Here is a 27,964-nt window from a genome sequence, read left to right as displayed (position 1 = left end):
TCTTTAGAATTTAATGAAAATTCAAAACAAATGTCATATTATGGTTTATTTAGAATCCAATATGATTTTAGAAGTATTCTTATATTCAGCCAGTAGATGCACAATGACAACCATTGGTTCAATGAAAAAAATTAAATGCAATTTGATCTTAATTTTATGAAAATGATCATTATTTTCTAATGTATATTTACAAACCAAATAATTACAGTTGAATAACCAGAGCACTATAAACATTAATTTTATTCATATCCAACATTATTTTTAACTTAACTATTCTTGCTGAAAAAGATACCTTGTCTTTTAGAGAATACAATGGTATTATTTACATTAATTCATGTGGCTTGGTGAAAAAAATGCTACAACTCCTTTACTTAATGGGATTCTTCCCCTGTGGCAGTGCAAACGGCTGGAGCAGGAGCTTCATCATTTGAAAGAGCAGAACCAGACTTCAGCAAACAACATGAGACATCTGACTGCTGAAAACAATCAAGAACGTGCTCTGAAGGTAAATCTCTGTTCCTTCTTGCAGGCAAATTAAGGTTGTAAGCCCTTGGTGCCAGCTTTCTGTGCTGCATATATCAGTTGTGTACATTTCAGCAGAAGTGAGCTGTGGTGTTTGCCAACAACCCCTTCTTTAAACACAGATACAGCACCCTTCTGCTATGGTATTATTTTATCTCGTGTATGTGTACATGAAATACAACAAATTTCCTGAATTTTGAGTGGTGGTCTATTAATAACTTTTGGTACATGTTTATTCTGATTTTCATAATATATTGTTACTTTTTGTAGTTAATAAAAAGTGACCACACTAAAAGAAAAATTAAATCATGAGTCTTTTCTTTCCATCAATACTTACTACTCTATTTTTTTTAATGATTTTTAATATTAGAAACCCACAGAACTGACAGTTCTTGAAGGGTATGTGAATATATTTGGGAATTGAAATAGTACTTAAAGATATTACTTATTACCAAAAGGAAAAAAAAAAAGGAAAGAAAATATATTCTACTAGAATTCGAAACAAGTATACATTTCATGAGAAGAAATTCTATTTCACTATAATATAGATTTAATAATCATGAAAAAGGACATTATTTTGATTCTATTATACATTTTTTTCCTCAAGATGCTTATGACTTTCTATTCTCCTCTTGTGTCTTTGCTCCAGATCCTACCATAGTGCCTGTGACATAGTAGTGTCCCTGCCCTCAAGGTGCTGACATTCTCATGAATGGGTTAAAAATAAAAACAAAAACATACTCATGAGAAACAGAAAGAAATCCATCATTTTTGATATTGTGCAGTTAGAAAAATGGTATGCTATCTGGAGGATTGTATAGTGCTTTTTTGTCTTGAATTCACATTTTGCTTCAGGTTACAGAATATTATGGCATTAGCATAATTATGGCATTAGTAATTCACTAAGCATGTATCATCTACCAAAATTGAGAAAACGTCGGCGTTCTGATACGAAAAATTTTTTTAATCTGTCCAAAAAGTATGAGATTTGGATGAAATCAGATTTTTTAAATGAAATATATTTAGCTTCAGTTAGTGATGGGCTTTGCTGTAATTGTTTAATGTACTTTCTCTCAAATTTATATAGACCAGAACTATAAATGGGAAAGAAAGGACTTATAGATTGCTGTGACTGTTAAATTAATTACCCCAAGTAATTTATTCTTGTATGAGTACAATTCAGTATACTAATTTTAAACGTATACTTGACAGTGACATTGTTTTAAGGCAATGTCCGTTATATGTTAACTTATTGTCAGCTTTAGAGGACAGACTTCTAGTTCCATGTGATATAGCTATTTCCATTTAAAACAGACCCTACAATGAAAAGTTTAGTTTGCCAACTTACATTTTTTTTTTTGTAAAATACAGATGGGAGGAAGAATTAATTTTTAAAAATGCATCAATTTAATATTTTTAAAGCCCTGTGCTCATTTTAACTCTTTTAAAATTGTCTCTTTTGTATTAACACATTTTTTAGTTTATTTTAGGCTGTATTTCCTCATGTGAAACCTTAAATTTATTATGAAAATCGGGTCGTTTACAACACACCAACTGTATCCTAAGTCATTTAAAAGATTTCTTTCACATTTTGTTCCTTAGTGCTTTATTAGCTTTATTATTGCATTTTGTATCTTCAAGTCTCCATATAAGTTAGGAATAATAAGTTTATTACCACCCTATTTGATTAATTTAATTGTTCATCTCTTTTCTGAGCAGTAATACTTGCCTTTTACAATCCACTTACAAGTATCATTTCTTTTGTTTGCTACCTGGTTTAATGTTTCAGTAGTATTTATTTAGTTAGTATTTAGTAATATTTAGTAAATGAACTTTAGGAAGAATTTTTAAGAAGAGTCACTTTCTCTAGAGCTTTCAGTCTGCCAAATATATTTCTAGTATTTTATCATAAATTATATTATTATTAATTGTACTAATAAAGGTAAACTTTAATAGAGTGAGAGCTAAAAATTCATATTTTACTTCATTTTATTATACTGAAATTCCTAAAGGAAACAATTCTAGAGATATGTCTAAGTTAATGGTCATACATTGCATAGAACTTTCCAATTTATAACTATGGCAATTACACAATTGTCATTAGGAGATACTTTTTAATAATCTTATGCTATTTGAATAACAATATGTTTATTCTAATAACCAGGAATTCATTCTAAATTTTTGTGGTACAGCATGAAATTGGATTTTTGTTGATCATTTGTACATTATTTTTGAAGTAGGGTGGAATAATTTATACTAGCTATATTGCTAGCAGGACACTGTTTACCAAATAACAAGTAAAATTGGTGGTACACACAGGATAAGAGGTTGAAGAGTTACATGGGAAAAAAAACAGCTTATATATTCATTTAAAATGAAATTTATCCAATTAAGAAATTGGTTTCTCAAACAACACAGTATTGGACATTTATTGATTTTAAAATAAATTTTGAGTAGATATAAGTATGCAGATATCAGACTTAAAAAATTTTATATAAATGCCTTTCTTTCCTCCTTTACTATTTTATTTATTTACCTGTGTTATCACATATCTTTCTTAAACTCCCTACATTTGGACTTCTCCACTATAATTCCATTAGAACCCATTCTTTCTGACCTCTGATGATTAACCTTGTGAAAGTTATCACTCCTTGTCCCACTCAATATCCCAGTCAATTTAACTAGAACACATTTCAGTCTTTTTGGCTTCACCCTCTGAAATACATTTCCATAGTTCTCTGTTGCTATATCTTCATTATTTTTTCTTTCATCACTATTCTTTAGCTGTTTCTTCTTCTATGTATAAGAAATGATCCCCTGGGTTATGTGATTAGTTCCTTATTTTTCCATCGTTTAAAAAAATCTGTATAATTTAGAGGAGTTTCAGGTTCACAGCAAACTTGAGCACAAAGTTCAGAGTTCCAACATATTCTTTTGTCCCCTGCATGCACATACCCCCAGCATCTAGCAAGAAAGTGGTACATTGGTTGCCATGCATGAACCTACATCAGTGTAATCCAAAATCCATAGTTTACATTAGGGTTCACTCTTGGTGTTATATATTCTGTGGGTTTTGACAAATGTAAATGACATGTGTATGCCATTATAATATCATATAGAAGAGTCGCTTCAAAAACACTCTGTGTTCTACCTATTTATTCCTCCCACCCCAAGACCTGCCAACCATTAATCTTTTGATCATCTCCATAGTTTTCCTTTTCCCGAATATTATGGAGTTGGAATTAATACAGGCTTTCCAGTGTGTAGCCTTTCCAGATTGGCTTCTTTCACTTAGACATATGCATTTAAAGGGTTTGATTGCTTCATAGGTCATTCCCTTTTAGTGTTTAATATTCCATTTTCAGGATATACCACGGTTTATTTACCCACTTACCTACTAAAGGAAATCTTGGTTGTTTCCAGATGTTGATAGTTATTCATAAAGCTGCTATAAATGTCCACATGCAGGTTTTTGTGTGGACTTAAGTTTTTCAATTCATTTGGGTAAATGCTAAGGACTGCAATTTCTGGGTTGTATGTAATATGTTTACTTTTGTAAGAAATTGCCAAACTGTGTTCCGAAGTGGCTGTACCATTTTTTTACTCCAGTCAGTAATGAATGAGTTTCTCTTGTTCTCCTTTCTTGCCAGTATTTGTTTTGTTGTTATTGTTGTTGTAGGCTTGTCTCTTCTAATTTCATCCATTCCTATATCACCTATCATATATGTCCTAATGACTGTCTTTATGCCTTCTACTTGGATATCTCAATGTCTCCTTAACCTTAAGTTTGAAACCAAATTTCTGATTTGAGACCCTAAGCATACTCTTCTTAGAAAGGAGATGGGACCTGAGTCAAACACTACTGACTATATATTGTAAAATTTATTCCCAATTATGTTTTTCTTTGTTTGCCTTTACTATAGAAGCTGTTGAAGTTAAACAATTTCTCAGTCTTTCTTTTTGCCAAATGAGGCATAAGAGGAATTCTACAGTAGGGGTAAGAGAAGTTGGAGTCGCTGAAAAAGTTTTTGTCTTCCTGACAGATGCATCAGACACCATTCTTCTCTTCCTTTTACCTGGAACAATAAGTTCATTGCCTGGAACTGCAGGAGCTGGTTTATAGCCATGAAGAGAAGTTGGCCTTTAACATCCTTGAGCCCCTTAGCCAGTGAATCTCTTTGAGAGCGTTAAGCACCTATACCCTGATTTCTTTTTCTGGTAACAGAAATAGTACCCTATATTTTATTTTTATTGTTCAAGTACAGTTGTCTCCATTTTCACCTCACCACACCCCCCTGCCTCACTCATCCCCACCTCCAATCCTCATACCTACCCCCTTTGGCTTTGACCATGTGTCCTGTTTACACGTTCCTTGATGGCCCTGCCCCTGTTATTTCTCTGTCCCCTCTTCTCTGGTTACTGACAGTTTGTTCTTTATTTCAGTGTCTCTGGTTGTATTTTGCTTGCTTGTTTGTTTTCTTGATTAGGTTCCACTTATAGGTGAGATCATATGGTATTTGTCTTTCACTGCCTGATTTATTTCACTTAGCATAATGCTCTCCAGTTCCATCCATGCTGTTGCGAAAGGTGGGAGCTCCTTTCTTTCTTTCTGCTGCATAGTACTCCAGAAATAGTGCCCTATATTTTAAATCACTTTTAATAGTTTTCTATTTCTATACTTCCAAATTGATCAATTAACATCTATTAATTAATGATACTACCATACTTCTAGACAGAACCTAATACATTTAACAGAATCTTCATATCCTTTCAAGGTCTCACCCATCACAAAGCAACTTTACATCCAATTTTGTCAACAGTAATTTCTTTCCTGCTTTTTCTCTTAATTATTCTACCTCTACCCTATATCAAGTTCATTATCTATGTAATAATGGTGCCCTCTTAACTTAACTTCTTTGTCCCCAGTTTCTCACCTTTTTAATCAGTTATCACACTTCCATTAACTAACATCATAGAACACAGGTAACACTTTTCTACTGAAAAACCTTTAGTAAGTCTTGTATTTTCCACAGTATAAGAAAATAGAGATATCCTGAATGACTCTCCTGATAAAAACAATGAAAAAGGATGGTTAAAAATTTGTATTTTAAGAACATTTTAATTTATTTGTTAAAGTATATTGTATTGATTATACTATTACAGTTGTCCCAGTTTTTCTTCCTTTGCCACATCTGTCATGTACCCACTTTGCTCCAGCACTCCCCCAACTTAGTTTATGTCCATGGGTCATACATATGAGTTCTTTGGCTTCTCCATTTCCTATACTGTTCTTAACCTCCCCCTGTCTATTATGTACCTACCAATTACGCTTCTTAATCCCTGTACCTTTTCCCCTTCCCTGCTGATAACCCTCCCAATGATCGCCATATCTGTGATTCAGTTCCTGTTGTTTGCTTAGTTTGTTTCTGTTTTTGTTCTTTCAGATTCATTTTTTGATTTTTGTGAGTTTGTTGTCATTTTAATGTTCATAGTTTTTATCTTTTTTAAAATAAGTTCCTTTAACATTTCATATAATAAGGGCTTGGTGATGATAAACTCCTTTAGATTTACCTTGTCTGGGAAGTAATTTATCTTATCTGCACTTCAATTCTAAATGATAGCATTGCTGGATAGAGTAGTCTTAGTTGTAGGTCCTTGCTTTTCATTACTTTGAATACTTCTTGCCAGTTCCTTCTTGCCTGCAAAGTTTCTTTTGAGAAATCAGGTGATAGTCTTATGGGAACTCTTTTGCAGGTAACTGTCTCCTTTTCTTTTCCTGCTTTTAAAATTCTCTCTTTATCTTTAACCTTTGGCATTTTTTAAAATATATTTTATTGATTATGCTATTATAGTTGTCCCATTTCCCCCCTTCATTCCCCTCCACCCTGCACACCCTCTCCCACTCACATCCCCCCACTTTAATTCATGTCCATGTGTCATAAGTTCTTTAGCTTCTACATTTCCCACACTATTCTTGCCCTCGCTGTCTATTTCCTACCTACCATCTATGCCACTTATTCTCCATACCTTTTCCCCCTCCTTCCTCCTCCCATTCCCCTTTTGCTAACCCTCCATGCAATCTCCATTTCTGTGGTTCTGTTCCTGTTCTAGTTGTTTGCTAAGTTTCTTTTGTTTTTGTTTTAGGTGTGGTTGTTAATAATTGTGAGTTTGCTGTCGTTTTACTATACATGTTTTTTTAATCTTCTTTTTCTTAAATAAGTCCCTTTAACATTTCATAAAATAAGAGCTTGGTGATGATGAACTCCTTTAACTTGACCTTATCTGAGAAGCACTTTATCTGCCCTTCCATGCTAAATGAAAGCTTTGCTGGATAGAGCAATCTTGGATGTAGGTCCTTGGCTTTCATGACTTGGAATACTTCTTTCCAGCCCCTTCTTGCCTGTAAGGTCTCTTTTGAGAAATCAGCTGCCAATCTGATGGGAACTCCTTTGTAGGTTACTGTCTCCTTTTCTCTGCTGCTTCTAGGATTCTCTTCTTAATTTTAATCTTGGGTAGTGTAATTATGCTGTGCCTTGGTGTGTTCCTTCTTGGGTCCAACTTCTTTTGGACTCTCTGAGCTTCCTGGACTTCCTGGAAGTCTGTTTCCTTTGCCAGAATGGGGAAGTTCTCCTTTATTATTTTTTCAAATAAATTTTCAATCTGTTGCTCTTCCTCTTCTCCTTCTTGTACCCCTATAATTCGCATGTTGGATCGATTAAAGATGTCCTGGGGGTTCTTAAGCCTCTCCTCATTTTTTTGAATTCTTATTTTTTCATTCTTTCCTGGTTGTATGTCTTTTTCTTCCCCTTCTGGTCCACTCCATTGATGTGAGACTCAGCTTTTATTCCATCACTGTTGGTTTCCTGTGCATTTTCCTTCATTTCACTTATTGTAGCCTTCATTTTTTCATCTAATTTGCAACCAAAATCAACCAATTCTGTGAGCATCCTAATCACCATTGCTTTGAACTGTGCATCTGATAGGTTGGCTATCTCTCGGTCACTTAAAAAAAATTGGCTCTGGGGCTTTCAATTATGTTTGAGCGATCTTCTCCCCCGTACTTTGGTCTGGTTGCGTCTGTTACATATGAGGGGCAGAGCCCTAGGTCTTCAGCAGGGCAGGGCACCCCAGTCACTGGGTTTTGACGTTGTATGTGGAGTCAGGGTCTAAGAGGGACCAATGGCTCTTGTACCGCTCTCCATGGGACCTCAGTCCCTTCTGCTGCTTCCTCATAGCAAACTAGACCCCTCTGGTGCCAATTCCCGTGTGGGTGGGCTTGTGCATGCTGTGGGACCCTCCAAGGACCTCTCCTGAGAGGCTGGGAGTTCCTCCCTGCTCCTCAAACCCCACAGGTGTCCTCAATCAGTGCCCCAAGGCTCTATTTCCCAGCGCTGTGATCCTGGGTTGTTCTCAGTGCCTTGCTTCACAATTGCTGCCTCGCTGAGTCTGCCAGTTGCCACCCCTTGGCCAAGGTCTGCCAGCTGCCGCCTGTGTGCTCAGGGTCCAACCAGTGCGGTCTTGTGCACCCCGGATGCCTCATGCACCCGGTCCCAAGCTCTCTGCTCTCTGCTCTGCCTCGACCTGTGCCCGGCTGCCTGACTCCACCCCTCCTACCAGTCTGGATGAACACGTCTATTTTCTTGGTTGTCCAACTTCCTTTCAGATCAATTTTCTGTCAGTTTTGGTTGTTATTCTGTTTTTAAATTGTTGTTGTCTCTATCTTGGTTGTGCGAGAAGGCACACTGTGTCTACCTATGCCTCCATCTTGTCTGGAAGTCCTTAACCCTTGACATTTTAACTGTGTCTTGGTGTGGTCCTCTTTGGGTCCACCTTTTTTGGGACTCTCTGTGCTTCTTGGACTTGTGCGTCTATTTCTTTCACCAAATTAGGTAAATTTTCTTTCATTATTTTTTCAAATTGGTTTTCAGTTTCTTGCTCTTTCTCTTTACCTTGTGGCCTCTCTATGATTTTAGATTTTGGAATGTTTGGACATGTCCCAGAGTCTTCTTAATCTCCTCATTTTTTTGAAGTCTTGTTCCTTTCTTCTGTTCTCGCTGACTGTTTATTATTTCCTTATGTTTCAAATTGTTGATTTGAACCCTGGTTTCTTTCCCATTGCTGTTGGTTTCCTGTGGTTGTTTCTTCATTTTACTTAGTGTAGCCTTCATTTCTTCCCTTATGCTTTGCTGTACTCAGTGAGTTCTCTGAGCATCCTATCACCAGTGTTTTGACCTCTGCATCTGGTAGTTTGACTATCTCCATTCATTTAGTACTTTTTCTGTGGTTCTGTTCTTTTCCTTCATTTGAGCCATATTTGTCTGTCTTCACATTTTGGCCACTTCCCTGTGTCTGTGTACTAGGTAGAGTTGCTGATTTCCTGTCTTAGCGCACCTGTTAAGTTGTATAGTGCAAAGCCTTGGGTCCTCACCAGGTCAATGCAATCTGCTTCACACATCATGGCTCCATATGTAGGGGAGAGGTCAAAGAGGGGACAGTATTACTGCTGGCCGACTTTTGGGGGCTTGCCTGGCATTCACCCCTTTTCCAGTCACTTCACCTACTTTCCTTATATAACTGGTGCCCTTCCAGCTACTGCCCTGGTTGTGTGGTTCCCAGAATGGATGGGTTTGCTTAAGCTCTGGACTCTCCTAAGAAACTGGCAGTTTCTTCTACCACCCCAACCTACCCTGGGTTTACAGTGAGAAGTTACGAGTCATTATTTTACCCAGTGCTGGAACTGTGGACTGTGCAGTCTGGCCTGAGGCTGGGATTGCTCGCCCACAAAGTGTCCCTCTGATTTTGATCCACCACACACAAATGTGGGACCACCTCTTCTGTAGGCCACCACAGCCTCACCAATCCTGGTTCACTTCTCCCACACCGTGTCCTCTCAGCCCCAGTCCCCTGTCTTCACCCTTCCTACCCATCTGGATGAATATAGCTTCTTGAAATTTTTGGTTGTTGGACTTCCGTACATTTCTGGGTATTTTTCTGGGTGATTTTCTGGCAGTCCTTGGTATTTTTCATTTTTAAGTTACTTGTGTTCTTTCTGATGATTGTGCAGTGAGGTGAAATGTATCTATCTGTGACTCCACTTGACTGGGAAAGTCTATATTTTAAGAACATTTTAAAACAACATTACTGAGAAGGTGGGAAAATAAGGAATTTGAAAAGGCCCAAAACAAAATGGAAATGAGGGGGGGAAACATGGAAAATAAGCAATATCCTGAAGCAGTCTTTTACCCTGAGTGCATTCTTGTCAAACCTGAGTAAATCTGAGCTTCCATTTTAATGGTTTCAAGGGGAAGACAGAGAAGGAATAGACCCCGGAACCTATGTAAGCTGGAGAGTGCAGCGATGTATGCTCTCCTGAAGCTGCTCACAGTGTTAGTGTTCAGGTGAACAAGAGTCAAGCCCTTGATACAAAACAAGACAGTGAGGTAACTTGACTTTTTTGACTGTGGAGGGGGAGAAAAGTAGCACTGAGAATTTACCATCCATGGCTGCCTTAGAACTACACAGGTTGCCTGAATTCTTGTTGTGTTGTCATCTAAAAGCTGAGGATTTAATTTGAAGTAGTCCTACCCCAGAGGATCCCATAGACAACAGACCAAGTGAAATTACCTTCATGTTGGGCCTTTAATATTTCTTACAAAGTTTCAAAGACCCTGAACTATCAAAAAAAACATGAAGGAGAAAAAGACACTTCTAACGAATGTCAGTAAACACATAAGGCAGCAGAATCCTGTACTTCAACAAATAATTCCAATATTGTATTTATCAGTCACAGAATATAGCATAAGTGTTTAAGCAAGCAGGGAAAATGACTAAAATCAATCAAGTAAATTTGAAAAAAACCCTAGGTTAAACTTATAGGAAATAAAAATAAAATAATTAAAATTAAACAGCAAATAGGTTGAACAGCAGATTTGACAGTTTAAGAAACTATTAGTGAACTGGAAGATAGAGTTGAAGAAGTATGGAAATGGAAGCCAGAGAGACAAAGAAGTAAAAAATACGAGATTATAAAAGACACAAAAGGTAGAGAGAAAAGAGCTAAAGTAAATATTTTCAGAGTTCTAGAGCAGTTAATATAAGGAGCAGTGAAAAGACACACTACAAAGAAATAAGGACTGAGATATTTCCAGAATTTTCAAATGACACAAACCTCAGATCTAGGAATACGAAATGAATTCTAAGTATGACAAACCTAAAAGAAATTGCAGAACATTGGATTTAAAGGCAAACTCTTAAAAACAATCATTAGAAAAGATATATTTTTGAAGGAATGGCAGTTAAAATTACTGCTTTCTCAACAGTAATTTAGGAAATAATATTTTAAATACCCTGAAATCGACAAGGGGAATAATTTTTTAGACATACAAAGAGGAATTAACTGTCAGGAGCAAGAGTGAAATATTGTGTAAAGTTAGATAAATAAAACTTTTCAGTTGCTTTCTATTGTCTAGGAAATGTAATCTAAACCTCCCAAGGATGAAATTTAGGACTTTACGATAGTTTTAACCTGATTTTTCTTTTCTCGTTTTTTTTTTTGGGGGGGGAACCATTTCTCTCTCTTTAGTGTTGATAAACCCCAACCATCCCCCGCTACTTAGAGTTTACTAAATGTGTCATGTTCTTTAATTTTTTTCTAGTCTTTACTTCTGTTACAGCTTTTATTTAATTTTTTCCTGTAATATTAATGGATAATTTACATGTCATCTTCCCTAAGTCAAAAAATTGGGCAACATGAAAAGGGATAGCAACCTTTTCATGTTGCTATCCTCTTGCAATTTAGACCACTATTTAACTGATATTAAATAATCAGTAAGTTTTTTAAATCAAAAATAAATTTTAGCTATCATAGCTGAAGTCAACATATTTATTGAATATCTACTAAGTTCAAGACATGGAGGTAATGGAATTATTCTGGTATAATATCGTCTTCATAGTCACTAATTGCCCAACTAAAACTCTCTGAAAGGATTTTTATTTTTTGTTAAATTTTCTTTGCTCATGAATTGAACAGTATCAGGAATTTTAGTTTTTTACTGTTAGCTTAAAAATATTAATAAAATAGATGTTTATTTGTTATTTTGTTCTTTGCTGTTTAGAGGTCACTGCAAGATAAACTTTTAGGAGACTGAGTAAATAGCAAGCACCCTTTGTACTTGATAGTAAATAATAATATAATTTCTTATGATGAGCTAATATATTGGGTTAGTTGTTAGTCATTTTCCTTTGTTAGCCGTTAATGGACTGCCTTTGATAGGCCCAGATAAAGCTACCCTTCTGTCTGTGAGGTATAGTTTTGGATGATTTTCTGGTAGATAACTCTAGTAATGGATTTTGAATTTACCACTTACTGTTGTAGAGTACTGGGTAAGTCAGTTAACTTCCCTGAGTATTGGTTCCCACATTTATGAGATGAGAGCAGAGATACTGTTACAGTCGGTAAAATGTATGAACAAACCATTCACGAAGTATGACACATTATGCCTGCATTCTGTTGGGTGTGGTGGCAGAAGGAATATTGGTTTAAGTGTCAGACCCTGGTTTTCTTGTCCTTGCTGTACCTTTAACAAACTACATCATCTCTGTCAAATTATCTTATGTCTTCAAAATGAGAAGGCTGAAACTGAAGCAAATGTAAGGATATACATACTCTAATGGCATGCTTGTATTCAGGCATTTTAAGTTGTATTCTTTTTAATTTAAAAAAACCTAATGATGATTTTGACTCTAAATTAACCATGTTGGGTGACAGCTCTCCCATGGGTTGTTAGTATTTCTATATTGCGTATACTATATGGAGTGGGGCAAAGGTAGGTTTATAGTTGTTCATATGTACAATAATTAATAATACAAGAGTAAACTGTGTTTTGTGAACTCATAACTGTAAACCTACTTTTGCCCCACCCTGTGTATTTAGCATTTCTAATGTTCTTTGTTCTGAACTATGTTCTAAGGGATATTTGTTTAGCAGACAGCTTAGGAAGATACAGATAGTGTCTTTCTCTAAAGCACAGTATTATTTACTGTCCAGTATAATAAAAAACAATATCTCCCCAGTGATAAGAGTATCATTTATTATCCAGTGTAATAAAAACACTATCTCCCTCTGAAGCAGAAGTCAGGAGGTTTGCTTATAGCATGTTATAACAGCTTGGACTTCCTAAGCTTGGTGTTTGTTCTTCGTGTGTGCATTGTCCACTGGGTCCCTCCTTGCTGCCCCCATGGGATTTGGGGCAGGAAGACAACCTATACAGACATGAAGCCTATGCTGTCTGTGCTGGGCCTGAATAAATAAAAGTTCTCTGTGACCCAGAATTCTTGCATCTCCTGCCGAAGTGCATAAAACTGGCAGGCAAAGTTAGCCTGCAGTTAGGATACAAATCTTAGACTTGTTACAGTTCTTAAAAAAAAACAAAGTTTTTTTTTAGTACTTTGTCTTCCTTAGAATTACAGTCTGGATTTTTAGTTTGTATACTGTGTGTCTATCACTAGTATACCTGTATTCTTTCCACTAGATATATAGATCTCTTGTTAATACATTCAGTTATAACAGGGGATCTAAAAACACTACCCCCTTTCTTCTCTCTGAGCATCTGTATGGATTGCTCTGTAGGACAGTACCAGTCCTGGAACCTGCCTTCAGTGTTATTTGGTACATTCTTTTAGTTCCCTGCATTGAGTCACCTGTTTCCTGGATCCTATTTTTCTTCTACTTGATGTGCGCTTTCATTTTGATAGAGTATATTCTCTAATAGTTTCCAGAGAAAGGACACTTATGAGTTGAATTTTTAAAGACTGTATGTTATTTTTTTCATATAGGTTTCCAGAAACAGAGTATTTGAATGAACACCATGAAAATGGAAGTTCAGACTCAATTTCAAGATTACTAAAGCAGAATATTTAACAAAAGGACCCAGAAATCTTACAATCTAATTCTCTTATTTTTAAAACATTGTAAAATTAAATTTCTCTTCTAAAATTTACATGTTCATTAAAACAACAGTGAGCTACCACATCACACTATTGGAATGGCTAAACAAAAAATACTCTTAATACCAAATGTTGATGGGATGTAGAGAAACTGAGTCTCTCATACACTGCTGGTGGAAATCGGTGCAAAAACAGTTTGCCAGTTTTTTATACACATATATTAATTACCATACAACCCAGCTACTGCATTCCTGGGCCTTATCCTGAAAAAATGAAAATATCTATAAAAATAATATACAGAAATATTCATAAGAGCTTTTATTTGTATAGCCCCAACTAGAAAGAAGCCAGATATCATTCAGCGGGTTGATGGATCAACATCCACACAATCAGCAATTATTACTTAACAATAAAAAGGAACAGTTGATTGGTACATGCAACAACCTGGATGCTTGCTTCCCCAGGGCACTATGCTGGATGAGAAAAGCCAATTTGAAAGGGTTTTATCTATGTGATTCAATTTATGGAAGTACCAAAGTAGCAAAATTATTAGGATGGAGAGAAGATCATTGTTTTTTTTTTTTTTTTGCAGTTAGGGTGAGGAACAGTGTATGACTATTAAAGGTAACAGGTTTCTTTGTAGTTTAGTAACCCTTCTGTATTCTGATTTTGTAATTTTAAAATGTCATAGAATTATATACCAGGAAGGGAGGGTAGGAGGGATGGAGCATATTAAAACAGATGGAATTAAAATAAGATCTGCATCTGACATTACACCAATGTCAGTTTCCTGATTTTGACAATATGGTATGGCACATATATGATGTCATCACTGGGAGAAGCTAAGTGAAGGCCATACAGGAATACTTATTGCAAGTTTTTGTGGGCCTTGAATTATTTCAAAATAAGCAGCTATTAATTAAAAAATTATACATGTCCACCCTAGCCAGTGAAAATAGTGTGAAGATATGTAAAGAAAACTAATAATATCCCCCTTTCTCCTCCCACAGTTCCTACACCTGCCTAATTAACCTTCACTAGGAATTGTAATAGTGAATATCCTTATCTTTTACATAATTTTAGTGGGAATGGATTCTATATTGCACCAATTAGTTTGACATTTACCATGAGACTTTCTATTATATTTTTCTTCATAATTTAAAGAGTTTGATAGTTCCAGTATATGGATCATCTCTGTATCTCCTTTTGTGATTGCCTTGTCATTTGATAGTTTTGTTTTGCTTTTGCTTTTCATGTGTCTCATAATTTTTTATTGAATGCTGGACATTGTGAATAAAACAATGGCTTTCCTTTTAGGCCAGTTGTTTAAGCATTGAGTTGTTCCAAGGGTTTTGTTGTTGCTCTGGTTATTGCCTCTGCATCATAGGTCTCAAATTGTTCTAATAATAAGTTGCTGTTACCTTATGTTCAGGATGGAAGCCTGGGTGCTGAAGGGTTTTCGCAGTGTTCATGCTTTACCCTTGATTTTCATTTGACTGTGTGATTGAACTTCAGAGGATGCTCATTCTACACTCTTTTCCTTTTTCCAGCAGGAGAGTTTTGTTGTGGTATGGTGTTGCAGGACTAAGAGTTCTCTGCTTTAATTTTAGGACAGTCTCTTCGTGCTTGGCCTTCAGGGGTGGGTCTTCTCAGAGTTCTATAACAACCAAACTCTCACTTGTATCTGTGGCAGGTGTTCTATGGGACTGTTCCTTGCCCCTTTCCCATTGACAGAAGCTATCTAATGGTATTGGCACAGGATCAGGGATTGAGGTCTGTGTCCTGCCTCTCACCTCAGAATGGAGGTGGTTCTTTATTTTACAGTTCCAAAACAGTGTGGTTTCCCAGTGCCCTGATGGTTTTGATGACCTTTTTTCAGTTATGCATGGATTTTGCTGTATTGACAGAAGGGTCTGTTTGGGGGAGGACAGAGGATTTTGCTCCTTTCATAAAAGCAGCCAGTCCCCTCCCCTATACACCCTGCATGCGAACATCACCAAGGGAAGCTATCCAGTCACCTACTCTGCCCTTGATATTTCCCATGAGCACCTAGTAGAGCTGTGTGGGAAAGAGCCTACCAGTAAATGCAAATCTCCATTTCTCCTTGGAGCCTTGTCCATCCTTGAAATGTTGACTGGTTTTCCTGTGAGCTTTGCTCTCTAATGAGCTTGAGAAAGTTACAACTTCGTGCTTTATTTAGCTTTTCTTATTGGTAACATACAGTGACAGGAGTTCCAACTGTTTGCATCCTAGGCATGGGCATTATATCTGCTGTTGGACTGTGATATATATTTTGTCATATTTCAGAAGTAATTCTTTCTGAAATTATTTTAAATGTTTATTAATGGATGTACCAAATTTTATTGAGTTTCCGATGTTGAATAATTCCTTCAATAAACTGTTGGATTTGATTTGTCACTGTTTTCCTTTCATTGAATTTTTAATTAATTTATAATGGTCTACCTTCAGATAACACTGAGTGCCAGGTGCTATTCTGATGCTTTACATATGTTAAAGTATTTAAATTTCAGAGTGACCTTATGTGGTAGGTGGCACAACTCTTCCTTTGGTTCTCAGGCCAGTGCTCAATCCACTGGGCCGTACCAGCCAGGGTACAACTATTCCTAATTGTGCTGGTGGAGAAACTGAGGGGCGTGAGTTAACTAATGTAACTGATGGCATGGACAGATGCAGCTGGTGGATCTTAGATCTGAACCGAGGCAGTCTGTCTCCAAATTCACATTCTTCAATATAAGTGAAATAGACCTAGAAGGTTTTTTTGTACTGTATCAGGACTTTTTGTCTGTTTTTTGTACTTCTTTAATTAAGCATGTTTGAATGTTTTTCATTTGTCCAGGGTATATATTTATTTATATTCACAGTGTGAATATATTTATTTATATTCACAGTATTTGTTCATGTTTTCCCTCATTTTGCTATTTGTTTGCTATTTTTCTATTTTATTTACTTTTTTGGTCCTTTGCCCCTCAGTAATTTTTGTATTTTGCAGCTTTATTAATATATATTTTATATACCATAATTATCGACTTATTTAGTGTGCCATTTTAGTATATTTACAATGTTTTCAACCATCACCACAATCTAATTTTAGAACATTAACACTCACCTGAAATGCACACATTACCTGCCATTTCCCCAAATATCTTCTGTTCATCTCAACCACTCATCTACTTATCCTTTTCTGGATAATTCATATAAGTGAAATCATACAACATATGGTCCTTCATGACTAGCTCCTTTCACTTAGCATACAGGGTCCAGCAGAAGTAACACCTGCTTCAGTGTGATTGATAGGGTATAATATGGGTGTAGTAATTTATAGTTTTAATTTGAACACATCACCTAAAATGTCATATGGTATGCTTGAGTGTGATATTGTTTTGTTACAGAATTATGATTTTGCAATAAAAGTTTGTAATAAAAAGGACATTATTCGTGCTGGACCCTATATAATATTTTCAAGGTTCATTCATGTTATAGCATGTATCAGTACTTAATTCTTTTTTTTTTGATGCATACTATATAGTGTATATATATCATGTGTTCTGTTTATCATTTCATTCGCTGATGAACATTTAGGTTGTTTCCACTTTTTGGCTATTATGAAAAATGCTATGGATATTTAAGTACCATTTTTTTGTCTGAACATATGGTTTCATTTCTCTTACTTTTATATACCTAAGAATAGAATTGCTGGGTCATAATGTAACTCTATGTTTAACATTTTAAGGAATTACCATACTGTTTTTCAAAATAGTTACACCATTTTACATTCCCATCATCCATGTGCAAAGGTCAAAATTTTAAACATGTTTACCAATATTGTCTATTGTCTTTAATATAGCCATCCTAGTGGGTGTGAGATGATGTCTTATTAAGGTTTTGATTTGCATTTCCTTAGTGACTAATCTTTTTTTTTAAAAGGTTTTATTTATTGCTTTTAGAGAGAGGGGAAGAGAAACAGAGAAAGAGTGGGAGAGCAAAATCAATGTGTGATTGCCTCTCATGTGCCCCCTACTGGGGATGTGCCCAGGCATGTGCCCTGACTGGGAATCAAACTGGGGACCCTTTGGTTCCCAAGCTGGCATTCAACCACTGAGCCACACCAGCTAGGGCCTTAACAACTAATCTTGACCATCTTTTCATGCATTTATTGGCCATTTGTACATTTCTTTGGAGAAATGTTTATTTGGATCTTTTGCCCACTTAACAATTGGGTTATTTGTCTTTTCATTGTTAACTTAGAGAATTACTTTATGTATTCTGGATACAAGTCCCTTTTAGGTATAAGATTAGCAAATAATGTTTCCATTCTGTGGATTGTCTTCACTTTTTTAATGGTGTTCTTTTAATGATATGCTTTTGATTCTCACCTAAGAAGGCTTTGCCTAACTCAGAGTTAGGAAGATTTACATAAATGTTTTCTTCTAGAAGTTTTATAGTTTTAGCTCTAACATTTATATCAGTGACCAATTTTGCATTAATTTGGGAATATTATATAAGGCAGAGAAATGCTTTCTTTTACATTTAGATAGCTAAATACAGTTGTCTCTGCATCATTTGTTGAAAAGATTATTCTTTCCACATTGAATTGTCTTGATACCCTTCTCAAAAGCCCAACTGACTATAAATATGAGAGTTTAGTTCTGGACTCTCAGTTCTATTCCATTGATCTAGTATGTATCTCCTTAAGCCAGTACCACACTTTGTTGATTACTGTAGCATTATAATAGTGTGACATCAATACCTTTGAAGTCTTTTTTTTTTAAGATTGTTTTGACTATCAGTTTTGATGCTAATGTTACTTACTAGCTTAATGAATGACATAAATTTCTACCTTTAACTGTGGTCTTAAAGAGTTTGAATTGGAATGATCTTACTTTAAGTTTTAAATAGAATCCAGTTTTAAAATCATATATTCTTGGTGCCTCTTTTGTAATATAAGTTTTAAGTACCTTTTAATTGTTTTGATATGTGTATCTAGTTTTTCTATTTCTTAAGTTAATTTTGGTGGTCTATATATTTTGTTAGGAAAGTACCCTATTCCCTCACATACCAGATTTCCTATGATTCCAGATTTGGTATCATAAAATTATAGGTAATTTTCTTACTGTTTATTGGGGGGACATTGGTTAATAAAATTATATAGGTTTCAAGTATACAATTATGTGATACATCATCTGTATATTGCATTGTGAGCCCACTACTGAAAGTCAAATCTTCCTCAGTCAACCATTCTTTTTTTTATAAAGAAGCTGATATGTGCCTGTCTAACCCAAAGCTAGTAGTGACAACCTCTCTGTCCTGGTTCAAAGAGATTGGTAAGTCAGATAAAAGTTTAATAATTTGGAATTGGAAAATGAAGAAGCTATGGGCCAGTAAGCTTTGAATGCTGAGCAAAACTATCCTCATTAGGGTCAGGACCAGGTAGTCTGCTGTTGTAGGCCATGTGCAACCTGAAATATTGAAGGAGCCATTTGCAAAAGTTGGGGCCGATGTTTTAAAAAACACAAAATTCTGAGCATGAGACATGGAGATTCTGCCCTGGTTCCTAGCAGCAGTCTGTTACCATGCCAGATTTCGTCTTCTGTACTGTAAGTTTCTTCTTGAGGGAGTCTTTCTGTATAAGCAAGACTCTCAGCTAGACAAGGTTTACAGTTTTGTATACCAAGTACAGAATTGCTATGACAGCATTTATTGTAGGCTTGCTGAAATGAACAATGACTTTGAAGGGTGGCTCTGTAGATTAAGCACCAGGTATAGCCAAATCATCAAAGCTTGTATAAGTTCAAGTCCATCAAGATGCAATAAACACTGATGAGATTCAAATGAAGCAACTGAACTATAACTCCTTAAATGGAAGGAATACTGAATTACTGTGGGAAATTTTTGTGGAGATTATCAGTTGCAAACCACAAATGTAATGCTTCTAAATACTTACATTTAATTTCTCTTAACACTAGCTATTAATATTTTTCTAATTTTTAGTTTCATACCATTATTTTAGGAATTTGAGATTAGTAGTTTGATATATAATAATAAAAATATAAAGTCACATTTCATTTCTTTCCTACTGCCTCATACATTTTGTAATATGCCAAATAATTAATCAGAATGATTACTTGAGTAAAGGCATAAATTTTCAGGATAAGACAGACTTTTAAGCATACCAGACAGATTTATTTTTATGTGAGCTGGTTTTAGATACATCCTGGAACCTTTTCTAGTCTTTGTATCACCTTCTCTTTGGACCTGGTATCTCTGACTAAGATGCCTTTTGCCCTATTTCCTTTGCCCATACAGGAATGGGCAAAAGTAGGTATACAGTTGTGAGCACACAAAACACAGAGTTATTCTTATATTATTATCTATTCTTGTATTATATAGTCTTCCATACAAACAACAGTAAACTTACTTTTGCCCACCCCTGTATAAGACCTCCTCATCCTGTCTTTAGTTTGGCCTCAGTCATCTTGTCTGTGGCCAGACAGGAAAGGGATTTGGGGGGAAGAATGAAATTGTTGTAATAACAAAAGTAGCACTGATATGGAAAGAAACGGAATATTTGAGAAACCCTCAGTGCTCCCAGGACTTCCAGGTCTTTCATTTTTCTGCTCACATCAACAGCAGCACTTTTCCCCTTGCCTTCAGTTCTTGCCTCAGTGTCTCTTCCCATTTTTTTCCTGATCTGTTCATTTCCAGGTCTGTTCATTTTTATTATTATAGTGGCCAAGAAGGTATAAAAGAGCAGATATTCATGATACATCATTGCAAATAATACCCTTGATACCTTTAAAAGGAATGAAGGCCCTCTTGATTGTTAGGTAGTGAGCATAGGTTATTGGTTCTTCACAAAGGCATGTATTGGAATCATTAAAAGATGTTTTCAAAATAATAAATCTGAGCCTGACCCAAAGCCAACTTTTTTGAAGTATCTTACACTAAATTCAAAAACTTGCTGACATAGACTTGTTGTTTGGAAGTAAAATAGGAACAAAATAATTCCCTAATTTTTTATGCTTACTGATTTTTTGGTTCTGAAAATAATTTTACCAATTGTGCTTTTTAACTTTAGTTCTAGCAAATTTTCTACTGATTTCGGTGTTGGGTTGACGTCAGTATTTTGGTCATTTATCAGTTTTATGTCTTTTTAAACTGATTTCTTGGTATTTTGGGGGTAAGCTGGATGAGGCCAGAGAGAATGCTGGCCAAATAAAATTTTTCTTTCATTCTTAGTGTTTACAGTAACCAAATTTTATACAAGGTTATAGTGATTTGGAGTGACATATTAAATTCTTTTCTGAATTTCACAATATTACTGTACTACGAAAAGTATAGTGCAAAATCCAGATCATTATTTAAGCTACTATGAAATTTTAAATTTTGTTATTTCTAAACTAAAATATGTATATATTTTTTACATCAAACTTTAGATTATTAAATTCAATTAATTTACTTTGGCTACTAAGTAAAAATGTTCCTGAGTAGAGACATGATCATGGAAACCAGTTAAGCCCTTCATTAGAGATTGCATAACATTCTCAGTAAAAGTCACTGCGTTTAACAACATGGTTTTCTGTGCCAAGAATATTCTATTAACATTTTTGACATGAGTATGTTTTTGGACACACCGTTTTTAGTAATGCATCTACAGAACTTTAGTATGTACATTTATTATTAAAACAAAAACTTTCACAAATTAATACAACTATGTTATGCCCTCTACACCAAAATGACTTTATTGTGTTGTTCAGTGTTGGTTAGTTTTTCTGTTATGTTGATGCATTAAAACAGATATTAAATTTTATCATTAATTCAGCGCCTGGTCTCTCATCAAATCCCCTTAATTACAAATTGACTCCAAGGATTAGACAGCATGGATTTTAATTTTAACTGAAACAAAAATAGGCATCTTGAAAAGTCACTCTTGCTTAGTGACTCAAAGACACATTTTAAAACATTCTATAATTTATTGCTTAATATTTGAAGTTCAATATATAAAGCATATCACCAATTTTTTATTCTCATATATTTATATATATATATGCATTTTACAATATATTTCAAAGTCTTGAAAAAACTTTGAGCATTTTCAGAGTTACCTCAGGAGTTTTAATAACTTGTAACCCTTTCTTTAGAAAATATTAACTTAGAATCTTGCACAACCATAATTGTATCTGGATGATATTTATGTATCTTGTATTTCTACTTAATTTCACTAAATCATATTGTATAGTTTTATATATTCCATGAAAACATTTGCAGTGTAATTCAGTATCTCATTTCCAGTATTATTTCTAGTTTAGGACCATTTAGTTAAATCATTACATCCTTTTGATACTTGCTATTTTAAGTCCAGAATCATTTTTTGTACATTTTATTTTGAAAATATATGAGCATTTCTGTCCATCTTTCTAAAAGTGCCAATTTTTAAAATTGAAGATTATTACCTAAATTATTCTTTTAAATACTAGAATGACTGTTTTTACTAGAATAAAAGATAGTGAAATTAAGTCATGATCGCAGTGATCAGAACACACATTGGTCCACTATTTTTGCTGCATTATATCATCATCAGCTTTTAACTGTAGGTTGCCTCTTCAAAAATTTAGAATATTTATTTATATCCTAAATAGCTTTTCTCAGTCAAACTTTTGATAGTTACTTATATTGATTTTTATCTAGACCCATAAGTTTTCAGGTAATCACTTTACTTTTAGACCAAGAAAGAATTACTAATAAGACCTAAAAATTCTAAGGTAAACCATTTATTTTTTAATGAATTCTGTTATGTTAATTAGCTTCACTTTTTGAGAGGTTGTAAAATATATGTAATAGTGTTCTTTCCATTTAAGCAAATGTTGTATAATCTTATATTTTTTGTAAATTTAATTTTTAAATGACATTCCTTTAATGGGCTTTTGTTGCTGTGGCTGTTAAGCTGGATTGCTATATGCTGAAAGATATTTAGCGTCCAAATGAACTCAGCTCATCATGTTAGAGGAAAAAATGAATTGCCTAGAAACGGATTGTTTATGTAATATTAGATTGTAATATAAACCAACAAAAGCCAGGAAATGAACTTCTAAGGCTGACACACTGCCCTTTCCTTGCTCCTTTGTGGCTGTAGGTACTGTGTGTGTTGTGATACCAAAGTACAGGGGACTCAGCAAAGAACTGTCAAACTTAATTCTAAATTTCTTTACTTTGTTGGTTTATGTCAAAACTTAACATTATTTTGTCTCTTAACGCTATATGATGTCCTTCACATGTGAGGTGAAGCAATACGTGGGTGGATCTGAACAAGATGGGAAAATGTATTTGTTTTTCTCTCACTTACAGTTGATTGCCTCTGATTAGCCAAATAACATATAGCTCTGATATTAGTTCTTTACATTTTGAGAGTTACAAAATATATGAGAAAATGTTTGAAAAAATGTAGACATTAATATAGAATTGTTAATTCACTCTTCATTTTAATTTATGATGATTAATTCTTGTTTTATTTTCTTATTTTGAAAGGCAAATATCATTTTATTAAAAAATTGACACAGTGAGAAACTACTTTTTTATTATAAATAATCAAATACACATATACGATTTCATAGAGCAGTTCTTACGTGAATTGCACAAAGGAATTGCATGTGGAATTCTGAGGGTAGGACTAAACCTGTCAAAACAACCTCCAAAATTAATTTGGGAACTGAGAGATACTTGGCCGTTCTCTGAACAGCACCTGTTTCTTGATGACTATGGTAAAGTATAAACCATTCATTCCATTTCATTTTTATATTCACTAGTTAGGTAGTAGCTCATCAATTGTTCATGAATGTCATCCTTGGAGGGGGGCTAATATATACAATAGGAACTAAGTGGTATTTCAGTATTAGAAAATTCATCTCACATTTATGAATATGAGTTCCATGTCTAAACCAGTTTGGAAATTATTTTGCTTTTTTTAAATCTGTAAACAATTTCTACACCTATGTAAATATCCTTTAGGACACAGTATTCTAAAAGAGAATTACATATTTTCAAGTTTTGAATTTTTCTAATTTTAAATCTTACCTTGTATGGTTACCAAAGGTGCTTGACTACTTTTTAAAAATTCTTGTTTATATCTGGTTTGTGTGTTAAAACATACAGGAACAGATCAGATACTTTCTGTAAAAGTTCCATGACAGAATAAACCATCTAAATGTATTTAAACAAAAGATTTTGCTCTTAAAAATTAAAGAAAATCCTAAACATATGGTGGAATGGGGATGAAAGCTTGGGGCTATTGGTAATCCTTTCAGAAATTCTACTTTTTATTTTATGCAATTAATATTTAATTGGCCTCGTTTAAAAGTAGTGAAAAAATTATCTATTTGCTAGAGATTAGCGAAACAATACTTTAAGCTCTTACTTATTTTGAGGTGTTGAAAGGTGAAACATTTGACATTTTCTTTTTGGGCATTGCTTTAAAAAACAGAGGGCAGGAAAGAGGCGTTGCCACTCGGAGTTAAGGGTGTTTGTGGTTGTCCGTGACAGCAGTTCCAGTTTTAAAACACCTGTGTTTACTTTCCAGCTTTTCAGACTGTGCCTGAAAGTGGCCTAAGAATGGCACAAGCTTTTATGGCTGGGTTTTTTATAGTACAGAAAAAGAACTAAACTTTATACTTCAGTTTTCTGTTGCAAGCATTTACTTCTCATGTATTATAGCTTTTATCTCCTCATAGACTTACGTGTGTACATAAGGTTATGCACGACTTTTGTAATCTATGGATTATAACAAAGCCATATATATATACATACACACATACATATATATATATGCTTTGCTTTTAGTTCACTAACTAGAAAAAACTGGTGAAAATGTTATTGTACGAATGTATTTTCATTCATAATTTAAAGAATTGATGGAAAAAATGAAAGGGAAAATTTAAATGCCTCTTTGGAGAGAAATGAACCAGGCCTGACATTTATTCTATTATTTTGTCAGTTTGTTATCCTATAATAAGAATTTCTCAATCCTTTTGATATTTATATTTTTTGCTCTATTGGGATTTTTAAAGCATTTTAATAAATCTACAAATGTAATTTTCCCTTTAGGCTAATTTATGTCTTCTTTATGTATGTTTGCTTAGTGGTCACTGTTTCCAATTTGTAGACATGTGCTTTTTAAAGATTATTTTCTACATTTCTTTTTATTTTATAATAGTCAAATGAAACCTACATATTAATTAAACCATATTATTTTTAAAGTTGAGATATTCCTAGCTTTGGTGCTTTAGGTTAATAAAATTTAGTGGTTTTTAAATTTGTTTTGATTTTACTTTTGTTTTCAGACCTATTAATTCTTTATTATAGAGAAAGAAGGCAGATATCTTATGTTCTGTAATGTGTTTCTTTTACATTCAAATTCTTGATTATAGTAGCAGGTCATTTCCATGAGATTACAGTTAATTTCAAGCCTAGTTGATGTATAAAAGGAGTAATTCTGTCTTTTGATGAGAGATTGGAGTTCTTTTTTTCTCTGTGTAACTGTTTTTTAACATTTTGTTTTGAAACCCTTTTGAGAAACCAGTACAGTTTTTGAAATTCCTTCCCTGCACAACACACATACACAGAAATTCACATATAGTTACAAGGAGTTTATTCCCCCTTCCCCAAGCCCATCCATGTGTCCCAGATTAAGAATTCCTGTTCTAGGACTTGCTTTCTTTAGATGTTAATTCTAGTTAGTTAATTCTAGATAGTTCTTCAGTCAGTTATTCCAGTATATCACAGAACTACTTATTCAAATAAAGAATTAAGTGCTTGCTTAGTACAAATTACCACATTAGGTATTGAACAAAAAGCAATAATTGATTTTACGCATGTTAAATTATAAATACTGTTTTAGTAGTATATGGTACTTCTTATTCTATAATGGCTACACAGACATCACTGTCTTAAACCCAGCACTTCAATAGATTTGAAATACAAGCTATAATTATCTCATTTTTCTAGGCAGAAGCAATTTATAATATATCTACTATATTACATTTTAAATTAATTCGACTAATATTATATAAAAGCTGTTGGCATCCATCAGGGTGGCTAACACTTAGCAGTATAGTACCCTGCAGGAATTATATATGATAATAATGTGTATCACCTTAAAGATAATGAAAACCTGAGAAAAATAACTAATAATTGAGTCTTTAGAATGTGAAAGCATTAAAAAAGTGTTTTCAACATAGGAAAACTAGTAGAATGATTTTAAGTGGCATAAGTCATATGACAAATAATTAAATGGTTTAACAGTGATTTATAATATTACTATATTGTGTTTAACATATATCAGAAGAATTATTTTGATCAGATGAAACCACTAAGAGAAAGAATAATTTTATTTACAGTCTCTCATTTTCATTCTTTTCTGTGACTATAAATGAGGAAGTAAAAAGGAGAAAATGTTCTCTTAGTTCTGTTAGCATATTTGTTTCCAGAAACTCAAATTGCTTAACTTAAATCATGAAATATGATACAGGATTTCTATTGGGTGTGTCAGTTTTGTCCTGGTGGCAATTTTGATTAGAGAGTAGTCTATACCTGTGACCTGAGTTTCAGCATAATTCATGTGTAGTCACTTTATTGTGTTATGTAAGACTCACAATTCTGTAACGAAAAGTTTATGTATGTGTCTCAAGCACACTTTCAACTTCCCTAGTTATAAGACCATAGTTCTCTATACGTATATGGAAGATTTTATGGATCTTGAACTATTAGGTATTTAAAATTCATATTTCTCTAAAACTAATATTTTCCCATATAATTACAAAAGGGAAATGGTAAAACTTTAAGATCCAAAAAGTGTTCGAAAAATTAGATAAGCCTTAAGATTGGAGTTAAGACAGTTGAACCAAAAAGAGAGAAAGTAAAAGATGTGGCGTATAACTGTGCAAATGTATGATAATGTTATTTAAAAAGCTATACAAGGTGGGCAAAAGTAGGCAAATAGTTGTGAGCACATGAAACACAGTTTATTCTTGTATTACTTATTAATTATTGTATTACTTTCCATACAAACAACTGTAAACCTAATTTTGCCTCACCTGTATATTATTTCATGTCCAATTAGAAGTAAACATGAACAGAAAAAAGACTAAGTGAATGACCAGGGAAATCATTAAGTAACAATTCCTAAAAAATGTAATAGCTTAAGAAACACTGTCTAACTGTCTTAGAAAAGATTAAAAATAAAACTTGAATTAATGAGCAGTATTGGAGAATCACATATTTAATTTAAAAGTAAGCTGAGTCATTAAGTATCTGTAAGCCTTTTTATTCAACCATTATTGTGACTGTCTTTCAAAATAGTATTAATACATTTAATTACCATAGTAAGTTCTGTGAGCTTGATGTAATTGTGTCATGTAGGGTTTGCTTGTTTCAAGTATCAGAAAACCACACCCAAAATTGCCAAAGAAAAAAGAAAATTACTCACGTAACCAAAAGGTCAAGGACAGGGATAACTTCCCCAGAGTACTTTTGTTCATTTGTTACCTTTCATTTCGGTTAACTTCACTGCAGTATAATTTAGATACAATACATTGTACTCATTGCAGGTGTACAGTTTAATTCATTTTGACAGATATGTGTCCACCATAACAATGATGTAGAGCATTTCAACCACCCCAACAAGTTTGTTTGTCCTGCTTTCCAACTATTCTTCCCTCTACCAGGTAAGGTCTGATCTGCTTTTTGTCACTATAAATACATAGTGAAATGTTATATTAGTGGAGTCATATAACACATATTCTTTTTTTTCTTTTTTCTTTTTTTTTTATTTTAATCATTGTTCAAGTACAGTTTTCTCTCCCCTACTCCCATTCCAGCCCACCCACCCAACCCTCCCCCTTTCCCCCCATTACCCCCCACCCCTAGTTTTTGTCCATGTGTCCTCCAAATTTCTTCCTGTAAACCCTACCCATTCCCCCCTGAAATTCCCTCTTCTCTCCCCTCTGGTCGCTGTCAGACTATCCCCTATTTCAGTGTCTTTGGTTATATTTTGCTAGTTTTTTTTGTTTTGTTTTGTTGTATAGATTCCTGTTAAAGGTGATATCATGTGGTATTTGTCTTTCACTGCCTGGCTTGTTTCACTTAGCATAATGCTTTCCAGCTCCATCCATGCTGTTGCAAAGGGTAGGAGGTCCTTCTTTCTTTTCTGCTGCATAGAATTCCATTGTGTAAATGTACCATAGTTTTTTGATCCATTCATTTACTGATGGGCATCTAGGTTGCTTCCAGCACCTAGCTATTGTAAATTGTGCTGCTATGAACATCGGAGTGCAAAGGTTCTTTTGTATTAGTGTTTCAGATAACACATATTCTTTTGTGTCTGGCTTTTTTTTCAGCATGATGATTTTGAGATTTATCTATGTTGTGTGTAGTACTAGTTCATTTCTTTTTAACTTTAAAAAGGCCTTGCTTAGGACGTAAAAAGTTT

General features: G+C 34.3%; 1 protein-coding gene across 4 annotated transcripts in view; it reads left to right on the top strand.

Annotated features, from left to right (window-relative positions):
- MIPOL1 (mirror-image polydactyly 1) overlaps nt 1-27,964 on the top strand; it is a 308,179-nt gene that overhangs the window by 132,925 nt on the left and 147,290 nt on the right. For all 4 annotated transcript variants that reach the window (XM_036029064.1, XM_036029066.1, XM_036029069.1 and 1 more), the window contains one exon: nt 398-505. In XM_036029064.1, the coding sequence (XP_035884957.1) occupies nt 398-505 (108 nt within the window). The remainder of the gene's footprint in view (nt 1-397; nt 506-27,964) is intronic.

The sequence above is a fragment of the Phyllostomus discolor genome, chromosome 1 (genome assembly GCF_004126475.2).
Source record: "Phyllostomus discolor isolate MPI-MPIP mPhyDis1 chromosome 1, mPhyDis1.pri.v3, whole genome shotgun sequence".
In the NCBI taxonomy this organism is placed as follows: Eukaryota; Metazoa; Chordata; class Mammalia; order Chiroptera; family Phyllostomidae; genus Phyllostomus; species Phyllostomus discolor.
The sequence above is the reverse complement of the archived record's forward strand: the minus strand, read 5'-3'. Positions and strand labels throughout refer to the sequence as shown.